This window comes from Hypanus sabinus, chromosome 1 (assembly GCF_030144855.1).
Source record: "Hypanus sabinus isolate sHypSab1 chromosome 1, sHypSab1.hap1, whole genome shotgun sequence".
Taxonomy (NCBI): Eukaryota; Metazoa; Chordata; class Chondrichthyes; order Myliobatiformes; family Dasyatidae; genus Hypanus; species Hypanus sabinus.
The window spans coordinates 90,173,304-90,189,846 of record NC_082706.1 but is presented as its reverse complement, the minus strand read 5'-3'; the positions used below and the strand labels follow the sequence as shown (position 1 = coordinate 90,189,846).

The window sequence follows — 16,543 nt, the reverse complement described above, 5'->3', positions numbered from 1 at the left end:
TCTAATGATTTCAGCAGTATGACTAATCTGAAGCTTTATAATGGAAAACAGTTTTCAGTTCCAAGACTGCATCCTTTTTTTAAAAAAAGACATAGGTGCAGAATTAGGCCAATTGGCCCACCTAGTGGGCTCAGACATTCAATCATGTCTGACCCTTTTTTCCCCTCAGCCCAACTTTCTGGCCGCCTTCCTGTAACCTTTGCCATGCCCAATAAATCTCTGCCTTAAATACACCCAATGGCCTGGTAATAAATTCCACAGACTCACCACCCATTGGCTAAAGAAATTTCTCCGCATCTCTGTTTTAAATGGATGCCCCCACTATCCTGAGACTGTGCCTTCTTGTCCTAGCCTTCCCCCACCATGGGAAACATCCTTTCCACATCTACTCTGTCCAAGGCTTTCAACATTTGAAAGGTTTCAATGAGATCTGTCCCTCCTAGTCCTTCTAAATTCCAGCAAGCACAGACCTAGAGCTATCAAACACTCTTTGTATGATAACCCTTTCATTCCCGGAACCTCCTCTGAACCCCCTCCAATACCAGCACGTCTTTAGATGAGGAGTCCAAAACCGTTCACAATACTCAAGGTAAGGCTTCCCCTGTGCCTTATAAAGCCTCATCATTGTGTCCCAGCTCTTGTATTCTAGATCTTTTGAAATTAATGCTAGTATCGAATTTGCTGCCTTGGACACCGATTCTACCTACAAGTGAACACTTAGTGTGTTCTGTACAAGGACTCCCAGGTCCCTTTGCATCTCAGATTTTTGGATTTTCTCCCCGTTTAGAAAATAGTCTGCATTTATTTCTTCTACCAAAGTGCATGACCATGCATTTTCCAACATAGTATTTCATTTGCCACCTTCTTCCCCATTCTCCTAATCTGTCCAAGACCTTCTGCAGCCTACCTGTTTCCTCAACACTCTCTGCCTTTCCACCTATCTTTGTATCATCTGCAAAGTTGGTAACCAAACCATCTATTCCATCATCTAAATCATTGATATACAACATAAAAAGAAGCGGTCCCAACATCGACCCCTATAGAACACCACTAGTCACTGGCAGCCAATCAGAAAAGGATCCTTTTATTCCCACTTGCTGCCTGCTACCAATCAGCCAGTGCTATAACCATGCCTGTTGACTGTGATCTGAGTAAACCTTTCAAGGGAGTTAATAATTTCTTTCCGAAATCCAGCTGGCAACTCCGCACATTTATAATGCGGTTTGTTTTTCAGTACAATTATAGATTTTGACATTTCAACAGTGCATTACATCTACAGATAACATTTTAAGCAGCATAGGATGGTATTTTTTGCATGAAGGTATTGTGTGGATTAGTTGTTTTCACACTTGCTCTATCCCATTTGCTTTTGCATAAGGATATTGCAGTCCCCTAAGCTGATTTTGTTTGTTTGTTGGCCTCTGATTTCCAGACTGCACCCACACTTGAAATAAGGAGTAAAAACCTAACATAATACTGAAGTCTGAGACGGTCAGCCATCAAGCTGTCTCTCAAATATTTTCAGTTAAATCAACATGAACAGTGTTTCAGACCATAAAACATAGGAGCAGAATTAGGTCATTCAGCCCATGGAGTCTACTGTGCTATTCCATCATGGCTGATTTATTTCACCACTTGACCCCATTCTCCTTGTAACCTTTGATACCCTTATTAATTGTGTAAATTTCAGGTACAGTTGTCAACTGGAGCCATTTTTTGACAATGACAGAGATATCTATGATAATGTGCAGTCACCAGCTTTTAAAAAATTAATACTTGAATTCCATGAGCTGCTAAATGAATTGCCTTGTCAACTACTGCATTGCAATGTATTTCATCTGGTCACCTTCGGACATTTCTGAGAATCCTTTTGTGACTGTCTTTTAAACCTGAGAATATAAAGATTTCAAAAAGAAACATTAATTAAAACATTCAATTAAGTGAATCTAATCATAACTTTTATTTTGAATTCATACCATTCATCCATCACATCAGCTATTCACACCTTACCAAATATTGAAAGGCTTGGAGTGGACACGGCAAGGATATTTCCTGTAGTAGAAGAAGAAGAAGAAAGCCCTTAACTCCGAGTGGAGTCATCGGGATGCCGTCATGTTGGCCTTTTTTTTAGCAGGCTTTCTTATTTTTATGAGGCTGAGTTGCTAGCTTAACCTAGCATGGATGGAAAGGGTGCACAAGGGGGCCGGCTGGATTCGAACTAGGGAGCCTTCGCTCCAAAGTTCGGCACTGATGCCACTTTGCCACCAGCCAGCTGATTTCCTAAAGTGGGGGAGTCTTAAGACTAGAGGGCATAGCCTCAGAATACATGCACGTCCCTTTAGAACAGATATGATTAATTTATGCCTGGGGGTTGAATTTGTGGAGTTCATTGCCGCAGATGGCTGTAGAGGCCAAGTCATTGGGTATATTTAAAGTGGGTGTTGATAGGTTCTTCATTAGTAAGGGTGTTAAAGGGAGTAAAGGAGAAGGTAGTATAAAGGGGTTGAGAGGGATAATAAATTGGTGATGACTGAACAGTGGAGCAGACTGGATGGGCTGAGTGGCCTAATTCTGTTCCTTTGTCTTTTGGTCATCTTTGTCCTATCTGCCTTTAGAAAGCTTGGAGAAGCATGCAAAAAAATGCAGCTATCTGATTTAATTTGCAAAAGACTGCCAAACACTTTGGGTTTGGTGTAGTACATGGATTTCGGACTATACAAATAGAGGCTGAAAAATAAGATGCTGAGCTTGTTTATGGGGTGACAAAGCATCCATATGAGAGAAGAAATCTAATACTGACACATTGTGTACTACTAGAGCCTATTTGCTCTCATTTTGAGAATTTGCGAAAATGAGCCTGGAGGTTTTTATGATGTTGCTGAATGAGTTAAGCATTTGAGGTCTGAAAACTTTTTAGGACGTATGATTTATTGATAAGATTTTGATGTCCACCGCACTGTAGAAGGGGTCAAAAGTGATTTTATTATGCAATCAGTATATTTTTATCTCTTACAGTTATGCAGTGATAGCATTTGGCTGTGCCAGCTGTCCAAAACTGACTTGTGCCCGAGAAGGATGTGGTACTGAGTTCTGTTACCACTGTAAGCAAATCTGGCACCCGAATCAGACTTGCGATGCCGCACGACAGCAGAGAGCACAGAGCTTACGACTGAGAGCGATGCGTTCATCATCAATCAGCTATAGTCAGGAATCTGGAGCAACGGCTACAGAAAACTGGACACTACGTAGATATGTTCAGGATGAGATTACAGGAAGAAAGGGGTTACCTGAAATAAACAGTCTGCTGGTCAATCAAATTCTACCATCTCGTTCAACAGGTAATAACAATGTATTTTAATTGTTGATAAGTTTGGGTGATATAAGCTTTAATGTTCTCTTCTCAACCAGCCCATGACCCAGCTATAGGTATTATCCTGATTGCTTCTAACAATCTTTTTTTTGTTTTGGGTGTGGGGGGTGGGAACTTTATTTTGGCACCATTGATTCAGATGGGACCTTTTCCTTGCTTTGATATTATCCCAATTTACAGTGTTTATGTTGTGTTTGTATGAACATCACTATTTCAAGAATTATTGTAAATGGCTTATTTTGAGAATGTCCTTGCTTGCAGTTGGATTCCTGAATCTATTCATAAATGGGTTAGGCTATTGTCTTCTGAAATCAAGATCATAGATATGTGCAAAATAACTGTAGATGCTGGAAATCCAGAGTAACATACATAAGATGCTGGGGGAACACAGTAGGTCAGGCAAGAGTCAATTTTTCAGGCTGGGACCCTTCATTAGGATTTGAAGCGTTGACTCTTCATTCCTTTCATTAGATTCTGCCTGACCTGCTGAGTTCTTCCAGCATTCTGTGTGTGTTACTTATTAAACATTGCTGGAGCTCTGAGTTCAAAAGAATGTTAGCTTTGAATTAGGAAAAGTGTATATGGCACTCTCTTGAAAATGTGTTCTGCATTGCTGAATCTGTTGTTTTTTTCAGAGTTTAGCTCTATCTATTGATGGTTCCACACTTTAAAAGTTACAGATATTCACAATTTTTGCTAGTTTTTCCAAGCCAAATTGCTTCCTTGTCACTGCAAGTTATAAATGTATTTGTTGAATCACAGCATGTCCAGCCATGAGAGCAGATTTTATCACGTGGACGTCAGGTGGTTGATGCCATTGCACCAGCCACCCAGTGGCTCTTATTGGGAGGTTTGGACAATTCTATTTGATTGACAAGGTCAAGCTAGTTGTTGGGATGAGTATTTAATCTGGTTGGGCAATAGAGCTAAACTGGCAATATTGAAGATGTTGGATGGGGGGAAGTGGTAGGGTTAGGACAGGTGGATCAGAAGATCCTTGTGTGGTCATAAGTACAGTGAAAAATCTTTCTTGAATTTTGTTTTGTCATAGCTCAATCAATTGTCATGAAGCAGTGGATGTAAAAAGCACAACCCAGTACATGCTCATTAGAACATTAAAGTACAGGCTCTTCCCCATAATGTTGTGTAAACCTTTTAACCTACTCTAATATCAATCTAACCCTTCCCTCCTACATACCCCTCCATTTTACTATTATCCATGTGCCTATTTTAAATACCTTCAATATATCTGCCTCTGCCACCACCCCCACTCAATTTGTTTTAAAAAAACTTGCCTCTTATGTCCTCCCTATATCCTTTCCTGCAGTCTCCTTAAAACAATGCCTTTGCATAAAAGGTCTCTGGCTATCTACTTGAACTATGCCCCTCATTATCTTGTTGACACCTCTATTAAGTTATCCTAGTTCACACCCATGACTGAAAATTCACAGGTGCAGAGGAGTTCAAGAATCAGTGCAACTTTAACTGCTGCAATACACTTGCAATTAAAATGTACATTTTCTAAATTAACATCTACCAGAGCACTTTTAACCAGCAACTTTATCTCAAGTTTTAACATACCATAGAAACAGCCCTTACCGCCTAACTGTTCATGTCTGCACAAGCTGTCTGCCATTCTTAGTTCATCTGGCATTGCTTTTGAAGTAATTTGCACTGCTCTATCAACAATTCCACCTTCTACCAATTTTAAATTTAAATTTGTCATTATCATTCCTGTTTTTGAATATCAATGACTCCCCTGAATTGGATAGTTTTCTAGGCCACCCAATGGAAGGCTCAAGAGAAGTAATGACAGGTGAAATTTGAATGGATATTAAATGTGGCTAGATAGTTCAGAGCAAGATCCACAAACCACTTCCTTAATAGTATTGGTTCATGGTATATAAAAAGGATGGAAACCCCTGGTTTAGAACATATCTTTCCACACCAACCTGGGAGAGGTTTGTGTGAAATTGTTGCCTGCATTTGCTGAAGTGCACTGCAGAACCTTGGTCATTGTGAAAACGCTGGGTCATGGAAGCTCACTTCTTGACATTGTTTACTATGTACTATTTACGCTAGAGTAATTTGTTAGTAATTAATGTGCAGCATATTTAGACTTAGTCTGCAATCATTTTCACTGTTGAAATTGGTTGTGATTTAATCCTGAAAATTTTCAGTAAGATTGACCTTGTAAACAGTGCTAAACTAAGGATTATTAATGCGTTCAGTGATCTTTGTGGAAGAGAGGGAAGGGTAATGCGGGAGAGAAAGGACTAGATTGATCTTGGAGTAGGTTAAAGGGTTGACACAACAATGTGGGCCAGAAGTACTATGCTATACTGTTTTATGTTCCACTTATTTAACAAAAATTGTATAGAATGCTTCTAAGACTCAACTGTTTCTTTGCAAAATCTTGTTAGTAATTAATGAAGATAGCAACTATACTGAAAACATGGAAAATAAAAATAAGTGCATAATTATGAATCTGAAGATCTGGTTTTCCAGCCATTCAATGTTTAGCGAACAGAATAGAAGAACATCCCTTAGCTGTGAAAGCCGAGGCAGTGGATTCTTGATTAATAAAGGCATCAAAGGTTATGGGGAGAAGACATACGAATAGGGGTGTGAGAAAGAGATCAGATCAAATTTGATGTACCCAATGGCCTAATTCTGATTGTGTCTTATTACCATTTTTACTAATCATTTTGTATTTGTGAATAATGTAATTTATTAATTCTTTACAGCGGATGATATTAAGCCTTGTCCACGATGTGCAGCATACATAATAAAAATGAATGACGGAAGCTGTAATCATATGACTTGTGCTGTATGTGGTTGTGAATTCTGCTGGCTATGTATGAAAGAAATCTCTGATCTGCACTATTTAAGGTAAGCAGTGAACAGTTATATATTGAAAACCTGATGAATAGAGGATTGTAAATATATTAGGATAGAATGACTAACAAAATTTCTTAAAGGAAACTTAAATTTGATCCAGGCTGTACTAGGAGACATTAGAAAAGACCAGCAAAATCTTGAGTAAATATTTTAAGGACTCTTAAAGAAAGAAAGGGCTTTGGGATGCATTTTCAGTCGAGTACAAACGGCTTCTAGTAATGGAATGAAGAAAACTGGACCCAATGATCACTACCTTGCTGATTTTGTTACTTTTTCCATCATTTATTTGATTTTACATTATTGTCAGAAAGTGGCCATCAACATTAAGGACCCTCGCCATCCAGGACATGTCCTCTTCTCATTGCTATCCTCAGGGTCCACATTTCAACCTTTTAGGAACAGCTTCTTCTCCGCCATCCGATTTCTGAACAGGCAATGAACCCATGAACACTACCTCACTGTTTGGTCTAATTTCTCTTTTATATTGTAACTTGTTTTTATTATGTATTGCAAAACCTTAACTTTCACTGTAAACATCAGTGATAGTAAACCTGATTCTGATTCTGGACTTCTGTCTGTGCAGAAAATCTGAAGGTTTGTTTGCTGGAAGAAATTTAGTGAAAGGTGATTCTTCAAAAATGTTCGCTTGCAGGTTGTCAGTGGGCTTGGCAAATATTGGGAGGGTGTACCAGACTTGATGCAATTTAGGGCACTGGTGGTATGCAAGTTAACACCGTTTAATAGTACAAGTCTCAATATTCAGGTTTTTTAGCCTTAAACTACACAAAACATTCTCTGAATATTTTTAGAAAGAATTGCAGAACATTTTTGGTTCATTAGCAAAAATAGAATCCTTGACAGTGACCATAAAGAAAATGTAATGGACCATGTTGTTTGAAGTAATCTTGTGTCATTAACAATGGCTATGAAGCATTTAGTAACCTGATGAAGTATTCAGTTAGATTGAAACATCAGGAATTTAGCAGCTTGGGTTTTTACAGAAAACAAAAGTAAGCACTAAGTAGCAGCTGAAATCTTGGCAATATAGAATAATACTTTCATCTTTTTGGAATTTTCATGTACTTAGTCTGAGGAACTAAAGCCAGATATCAATATCCAGCAGAATTTGAAATTTAACTTTGAGTCTTCTGGCCTATATTTTGATTAATTTCACCTTTGCGAGCAAGGCACTTGGAAAGCATTGAATAAGACATGGGAGCAGAATTGGGCCATTCAGCCTATTGAGTCTGAAATGCTATTTAATCATAGCTGATTAGTTATCCCTCTAAACCCCATTCTCTTAGCTTCTCCCTATAACCTTTGTCCTTACTAATCAAGAACTTGCACTTTAAGTATAACTGCAGTCATCTAGGGCAATGAATTCCATTGATTCACCACAGTCTGTCTAAAGAAATTCCACCTCATTTTTGTTGTAAAGGAACGTTCTTGTATTCTGATCCTGGAGTCCACTATTTGAAACGCTCTCCCCACTTGTTATGTAGTATACTAGTAATTTTTTTTTAGAAACCTTTTTGACTTCCTACCTTGCCATACAAATGTGGTAATGTCATTGAAGTTGTTTAAAATTTTTGCCTAGAATATTGGAATTTTGTGTCCTGAAATTTGTTCTAATGGCAGGTGCTGGCTATTTGGTGTGGGCAAGGAAATGAGCTAAGATGTGTTTCTTGTAGTTGTATAGTTAACCACCTTGCTGTCTACATTAAAGTATGTCAGTTGCCATTTGTGCAATGTAGTTTGTACAACTATGCCACAAAAAAAAATTGGAAGACAATTTTTTGGAGAGGAAATAGTGTGTGGGAACTTCAGAGTCTAAAAATAAATATTGACCAGGCAAGTGTCACCATATTTTGTGAACATGTTGGGCATGCTATATGTGATGATGCTTGTGGGCTGCCCCAGCACATTGTTAGGTTGTGTTGGTTGTAGGCATAAATGATACATCTCACAGAATGTTTCAATGTCAGTGTAATAAATAAGTGAATCTGAATCTGAGGTGCAGCCTCCCTGCTAGGGCAGCCACATCTGAAATACCCTGGCTGAAGAAGGAAACAGATTTCACTTGGATATATCTCCTCTGTTCCAGCTTCCAATCCCAGTAACTGGGTTGGAGCTGAACCAGTATTCCAGTTTTGAAGTAATTTGAATTCAGATGTTTTTAATAAGTGAACAGAATTTTTGGGTCACTTCAAAGCCAGGCATTCCTTTGACTGTTTTGTTTTAAGTCACTGGTAAGGGGCTGTGGAGAATAACAGGAATGGAAGCTAATGAAATGGAACCCTACAAAAAAATTGCAATTAAGATTCCAGTCAGACAGGAAAGCAGCCCAGATTTTCAAGCATTTCATAATTGCCCACAATTTAGCCTGTGCAGAATTGAGAGCATCAAGAGCATCAAGCTCTTAACTCAGTTGATGATTGTGTGTATGCCATTAAAATGACAGTTCTGTTACTTGACAGGAAATGAGTAGAAGCTTTACTAGTTAGCTTTGATTGCTATACTTAAGGTCCCATGATCAGATGAATGTGGTTTGTATCCTAAATGTTTAATGATTTTGACTTCAAGTTGAAGAAACTCAAATTCTGCTTGTTGATTAGATATATTGGTTTGTTCAGATTGTCTGAAATATGGACTTACTTTAAGATTATTTCGCTGTCCAATCTATAATTTTTTTAAAACTCAAATGTTATTTCTCCTCTCAAGCAAATTGCATTGGCCATGGATTTATACATTCATTGACCACTTTAATAGGTACAAGAATGGAACTTGGTGTAGTCTTGTGCTGCTGTAACCCTATCTACTTCAACATTCGACGTGTTGTATATTCAGAGATGCTCTTCTGCACACCACTGTTGTAGCATGTGGTTATTGTGAGTTTCTGTCGTCTTCCTGTCAGCTGAGACCAGTCTGGCTACTCTCCTCTGACCTCTCTCATTAACAAGGCATTTGTGCCCACAGAACTGCTAATCACCGGATGTTTTTTCTTATTCATTGCACCATTCTGTGTTATCTTGAGAGACGATTATGCATGAAAATCCCAGAAGATCAGCAGTTTCTGAGATACTCAAACCACCCTGTCTGGCACCAATGGTCAAAGTCACATATATCACATTTCTTCCTCATTCTGATGTTTAGTCTGAACAGCAACTGAACTTTGGCCATGTCTGCATGCTTCTATGCATTGACTTGCTGCTACATGATTGGCTGATTAAACATTTACATTAATGAGCAGGTATATGTACCTAATAAAGGGGTCACTGAGAGTATTTAAAAGGATATTGCATTTCCGGCATACAATTCCATTCATTAAACTTTTTACTTTTGAAATTGTATTAAAATAAGTGCCTGATGAAAGGTTTCGGCCCGAAACGTCATCACTACCTCCTCCCATAGATGCTGTCTGGCCTGCTGAGTTCTGCCAGCATTTTGTGTTTTTATTTATTTCCAGCATCTGCAGATTCATTCGTGTTGCCATCTACTCAATTGCTTTGTCTTACACTTTTGTGTTTAACTCTGTGCTTTGCCCTTCTCCAGTCCTTCAGGCTGTACGTTTTGGGGAAAGAAGCCCTGGAGTCGTAAAAAGAAGATCCTGTGGCAGCTTGGCACGTTAGTTGGTGCTCCAGTCGGAATCGCACTCATCGCAGGGATTGCCATTCCAGCCATGATCATCGGGATTCCCGTGTATGTTGGCAGGAAGGTACGGTGGATATTTAGAAGTGCTCTCATATATGCTAATTCAGAAAAAGGTACATTTTAGTTGCAATTATATTTTCCTGTTACCAGTTAAAGTTGCACTGATTCTTGGAATCCTCTGAATTCCTGAATTTTAAGTAACTTGGATAACTTGATAGAGGTCTTGAGAGGATAGCTCAAGTGGATAGCCAAAGTGTTTTTTCCCAGGCCAGAAATTGTTAATATGATGGATGTAGACTAGTATAATTTGATAGAGGTGTACAAAATGATAAGAGGCATAAATCGAGTGGATAACCAGAGACATTTTGCAGGGTTGAAATGGCTAATACCAGGGGGTATAATTGGCGCAGCATAGTGGGCAGAAGAACCTGTACAGTGCTGTTATGTTCTATAATTTTAAGGTGATTGGAGGAAATTAGAAGGAGATATCAGAGGCAAGTTTTCTACACAGAATATTGGATGTGCGGAACGTCCTGCCAAGGGTGGTGGTAGAGGAAGATACATTAGGGGTGTCTTAAGAAAATCTTAGATAGGCATTTGGATGATAATAAAATGGAGGGAAGGGTTAGATTGATCTTAGAGTAGTTTAAAAGTTCAACACAACATTGTGCACTGAAGGGCCTGTACTGTTGCTGTAATGTTCTATATTCTATAACTATTAAATAATTAAAGACAATAAGGGTTTTGAATGTTCTTAGAAACACAGGAAACATACAGCACAATACAAGCCCTTCAGCCCACAAAGCTGTGCCGAACATGTCCCTACCTTAGAACTACCTAGGCTTTTTACCCATAGCCCTCTATTCTTCTAAGCTCCATGTATCCATCCAGGAGTCTCTTAAAAGACCCTATCATTCTCGTGTGATTAGATATTCCGTTCCCATAGGTATGGCTGCTTCTTCAATGTTTAATGTAATTATTGGTAGGTTTGATTTTTAAAAAAATATTATTATTATTATTATTATTCTGGGGGAGGATGTGAATCCAAGGACAGGAAGGATTTGGCTAGGGAGCAGAAAACCCAGTCATGTTCTTGAGGAGCAGTGGAAGTGCTTACAAAAATTATAAGACTCTTGTAGCTTTTTAAAAAGCATTCCAAACTCACTTTTGCAGAATGAGTGAGATTTTACATTGTTCCATATTCAGCTGATCTTTCTCTTTCAGTTGCAGGAAATGTAACACTGTCAGCAACTCAGAATTATTGCAACACTGACAAATGTTAAAATATGGCATAAAATTAACTATTTATATAGCTGTTAAAATATTCAAGGCCTATTCTAAATTTGAATAAAAATTAATACATAAATTTCTCCATATTATTTCTCCTAGTTGACACTGCAACGAAGCCTACCAAAATCTATATTTAAAAGTCTTGCCTTTAGTTTGCCTTAAGGAAGTTTCACAGAAACATGGTAGCAATTAATTTTTACAGCTAGTATCCACAAAAAGAAAACTGACTGTGTTGTGCATGTCTTTATTTGGCCTAGTCTGTTGGAAGTGCATTTCCAATAGACTTTAGCAAATCATCAAAATGACCCTCATGTCTCCTTTCAGCATGGATCCCTATTTATGAACCTTCAAGAACTCTTCTCCCACCCCCCACCCCCCCCCACCCCAAATGGTTTTAATGCTCCTTGTGATGAACTGGGAAGTTCTGTAAGAATACAAAGTTTGAAATTTTATGATGTAAGCTTTGGGGTTCTAAACAACAAGTAAGGCTTGCATTATCCTCAACAAGCCATGCACATCCATTATATTCTCAGTGGCCACTTTATTAGGTGCACCTATGCAGGCTCGTTCATACAAGTATCTAATCAGCCAGTTGTATGGCAGCAAATCAAACATGTCGACTTGGTCGAGGTTCAGTCGTTGTTGAGACCAAACATCATCAGAATGGGGAGCAAATGTGATCTAAGTCTGACTGTGGTGCCAGATGCAGTGGTTTGAGTATCGCAGAAACTGCTGATCCCCTGGGATTTTCATGAACTCCAGTCTCTGGAGTTCATGGGGTTGGTGCGAGCAGCAAAATAAAAAATCCAGTGAATGACAGTTCTGTGGACGAAAGTACTTTGTTAATGAGAGAAGACAGAGGAGAATGGCAAGATTGGTTCAGAATGACCAATCTTGACCAGGCTGTAACTCAAATAACCATGCATTATAACAGTGGTGTGCAGGAGAGCATCACACACGTTGAACATGAAGTAGATAGGTTACAGCAGCCAACCACAAACGTGCACTCAGTAACCACTTTATTAGGTATCTCCTGTACATATGTAGGCTGGCATGTTATTTTTCCACTTGAGATTCAGTTTAATGAGAACTTCATCTTCCGATTGTGAGCCACCTGGATACATGATAGTTGACCTATCGTTCAAATTGGTGAATCGGTGAGCTCTAAAATGACTACCTCTGTAAATCAAGAATCTGAGTTCCAAATCTCCAATGTCTCTCAGAAGCAATGACAATGTATTGTGAAACAGTTTTATACAATACTTCAAATACAGTTTAACTTTTGAATTTGCCGGAAATTAGAATTAACAAGCATTACCAACAGGTATTTAAAAAATGTTATCCTACTCATCTCAGGAATCTTCCACAGACATGTGAAGTAATTTGTTAGTGTAGTATTTCTACTTTCTTCCTTTGTCAAAGATGGAGACCGAAGCATTTCAAAAAGTGCATACTGTTATTTAATGTGGCATCTGGCTGTAAGCAATTTTCCACTAGGAAAATCTGATATTGAATCCAATAACTCGTTGGTTTAACTGGAATGTGCTGCTAGTAACATTATCAGATAAGGATGTCGTACCAAATGAGCTTAAGTTTTCCTTGTAGGTTGAGTTGTTCAGAGGAATATTTGGAATGATGGAAAAGACAGACATCTAGTTTGAAAGGCACTGATGTTGAATTTTATGCCTTTTAATTTTAAGTGTGAGTGAGCAACACATAATAGGGTATTTGGCAGTTTAAGAAACCATTTACAATGCTTTTTTTCAGTTTGGAGTGATTGTGGAAGTGAGAGAGGATGTGGCAGAGTTTTCTTTTGACAGACCAGTGAATTTTAAGCAGGATTGTTACTGTTACTCACCTTTTAGGATTGCTAACAAGACCAGCAGTAACTGCCAAAGAGCGGCACCATCGGCTGTTTTAGAGGACATTTGAAAGGGTACCATGTTAGTGGGTCTGGAGTCGCAAGTAAGCTCAGACAGGATAGTGATAGGATCTTTCCTTCCTGAAGGATGCTCGTAAGTCAGGCAAACTGATAGTTTTATGGTCATTCCTAATGACTTCTTTTAAATTGCAGATAAATACCACAACCATGTTGGGATTTGAGCTCTGTTCTCTTGAATGCTATGCTGCTACATCACTGCTGTACTCTTGTCATTTTGCCCATAGCTGGTAATAATTTTCTGAAGAATCAGAAGAAATGGTTGTACTGTGAAACTCGAGGAGGAAATAAAATATTTGGGTGGGGTACTTACGATGGAAAAATGTTATTTATGGGCTTGGGGACAAATCATTGCAATCCACTGATATAGACCATAAGTCATACCAGCAGAAATAGGCCATTGGCCTTTTTGATCATCTCCGAGGTACAATTGTGGCTGATTTATTATCTCTCTTAAACCCATTCTCCTGCCTTCTCCCCATAACCTTGACTAATCAAGAACCTATCAACATCTGCTGTAAGTGTACTAACTGACCTGACCTCCACAGGCATCGGTGGCAGTGAATTCCACAGATTCCCTACCCAGCTAAACAAATTCCTCCTCATCTCTGTTCTAAACGGGCATCATCTTATTCTGAGGCTGTGCTGTTTGGTCCTAGATTCCTCCATTGTAAGAAACAACCTCTCCACATCTACTCAATGTAGGTCTTTCAATATTCGATGGGTTTCATTGAAATCTTCTCACGTTCTTCTGAACACCAGTGAGTACAGGTCTGGAGCCATCAAATGGTCTTTGTCTGTTAACCCTTATATATAGTTAATAAAGAGTATTCACATCTCTGTTGGGGTATTTACCGAGGGTATGTTACAAATGTCATCAAGCTGGAGAAAGTGTACAAGACTAGGAACACATACAAAATGCTGGAGAAACTCAGCAGGCCAGGCAGCATCAATGGGGGGAGAAAGGTACAGTCATTGCTTCAGACTGAAACCCTTCAGGACTTTTTATGATTTTAAAATCTTTGAAATTTCATATTGTACTTTTTTCCATATTTGCTGCCTGACCTGTTGAGTTCCTCCAGCATTTTGTGTGTGTTGCTCTGATTTCCAGCACCTGCAGATTTTCTCTTGTTTGTGACAAGACTAGAGGGCTTGAGTTATAGGGAGAGGTAGACCAGGCTTGATCTTTGTTCCTTTGATCATAGGAGAATGCGAGGTAACCTCACAGAAGTTTATAAATTCAAGAAGTGTGGATGAGGAGAAATGTCATGGGTTTTTTCCTGGGGTTGGGGAGTCCAAAACTGGTGGCACGGATACAAGCGGGTAGAGATTTAAAAGCTCTGAGAGGTAGTTTAATCTCATGGAGCATAGTAAGTGGAATGAGCCTAATGGACCAGTTGGACAGAAGGCCCAGTTTCTGTGCTAAATTACTCTATAACTCTGTGGTTATTTATTATGTTTGAGAAATGTCCCTGTTGTTAATGTATTTTCTTTGAAGGAGTTGTGTATAGGGCAGGAAAATTGAAAACAAATCCCTATTTCCAGTCTTAAAGTGTTTTCTATGATTTAAAATCTTTGAAATTTCATATTGTGTAACCCTTGCTGTCAATCACTTGTTGCCTACATTCCCAGTCAGAATAACCTTTGAAGAAGAACTACAGCACTAAAAAATTGGGCATAGTCTTGTCAGGCAGCAGTAGTGAAGAGCAGAATTTTTTTTGGCAATTATTTTACTGTTTTAGAAGTCTCCATCTCAGTTTGGTTTTCCCCCCTCACCCAAGCCACCTAAATGAATATAAAAGCACTTTTTATAAGCTTTGTGCAGAACCAATATCACGGAAGATAAAACATTATCTTCATTCTGAGTTTACAACCATCTGCAGAAAAAGTGGCAGATGGTTGTAAACTCAGCCAGCTCCGTCATAGCCTCCCCACCATTGAGGACATCTTCAAAAGGCAACACCTTCAAAAAGGAGCATTCATCATTAAGGACTTGCATCACGCAGGACATGCTCTCTTCTTATTACTAATAATTCGGAGAGGAGGTAAAGGAACCTGAAGATGCAAACTCAATGTTTTATAAACAGCTTTCTACCCTTCACCATCAGATTTCTGAATGGACAATGATCCAACCAATGAACAGTACCTCACTTCTTTTGCTCTCTTTTTGCACTACTAATTTAATTTTTTAATATATACTGTATTTCTTGTAACATAGTATTTTTATGTAGTACACTGTACTGCCTCAAAACAAATTTCATGCCATACTGTATGTCAGTGATATTAAATCTGATTCTGACATTAGTATTGTAATGTATTACTGAAGGTAAAATATTAGCCATTACCCACCTCTCCATTCACTGCTGCTTGCCTTTTTAAGGAAATAACCTTTTAAAATAAAAGTTTGCTTGCATGTAACCTTAAAAAGGTGCACAGACAATGATCACTTGCACATGGCCTTCAGTATTGCGTAGTGCATTACTGATACTTACGATTTTTAAGAGGATTAACTTTTGGCTTCAAGCTCATGATCAGTTCATTTCATCAGTTATACCCGCAAGTAGAAAATGCAGATGTGGAGAATGTGGAGCAGTATTCACACTGCAGATAAAGTTTACAATATTGGATAGAAAGTGTAATGTTGACAATATTTAAATGTGTATGTTAATCCTGTGAATAAAAATCAGCCAGACCTCCTGTTTTCCCTTCCCCAAAATAAACCGTTGCAGTAGGGTGAAAAAATACAGAGAAAAAAAAATGGGTCCTGCTAGTCATGGAAATGTTATGCAACATTCTGTGGCTCTCAGCCTAGTTCAATATTTTGTGTGCTGCTGTGCTGTCTGACATTTCTTTAGCAACATTTATTTTGCCCTTTAATTTCTCCTTAAAATCAGTTGTATGATGTTTAGTTGTTTTATATTGTGATTGAAATTTGTTGTATGTTGTTATGAACACTTAGATTCATTTATTAGTGGGAGGGGACTATCAATGAAAAAATAGAGAGAGTGGAGTGTAAGTTGCCACAAAAAGTAATGCAATATTTTCAGAAAGCATGTGTGGTAATTTCATTACCTAATCACTTTGAATTATATTAATATCAGTGGCATCAAAAGAAAGAACCTTTTCATGCCTACGTGGTAATTGAACTTAAAATTTCTCTTTTTTTTTAGAAAAGAAAAACTTAACTTGTCTAACAGTTGAGAATTTCCTGCTTTGGGAATTAAGTTTTTAGGAGCAGGCATAAGGTCTGGAGTTGAATCAAGGTTCCTGTAAATTGCAACATTTACTGATTGTGTCAGAGCAAGATAAAGCCTCCAGCTTTTAAAAAAGAACCCTGCTCTTCTTTTGGGTAATTTAAAAGAGAAATGTACTAGTGTTAATACAGCTGCTGA

General features: G+C 38.4%; 1 protein-coding gene across 3 annotated transcripts in view; it reads left to right on the top strand.

Annotated features, from left to right (window-relative positions):
- The window catches only part of rnf19a (ring finger protein 19A, RBR E3 ubiquitin protein ligase), a 73,833-nt gene that overhangs the window by 44,586 nt on the left and 12,704 nt on the right, over nucleotides 1-16,543 (top strand). For all 3 annotated transcript variants that reach the window (XM_059971741.1, XM_059971751.1, XM_059971732.1), the window contains exons 3-5: nucleotides 3,016-3,338; nucleotides 6,118-6,262; nucleotides 9,824-9,986. In XM_059971741.1, the coding sequence (XP_059827724.1) occupies nucleotides 3,016-3,338; nucleotides 6,118-6,262; nucleotides 9,824-9,986 (631 nt within the window). The remainder of the gene's footprint in view (nucleotides 1-3,015; nucleotides 3,339-6,117; nucleotides 6,263-9,823; nucleotides 9,987-16,543) is intronic.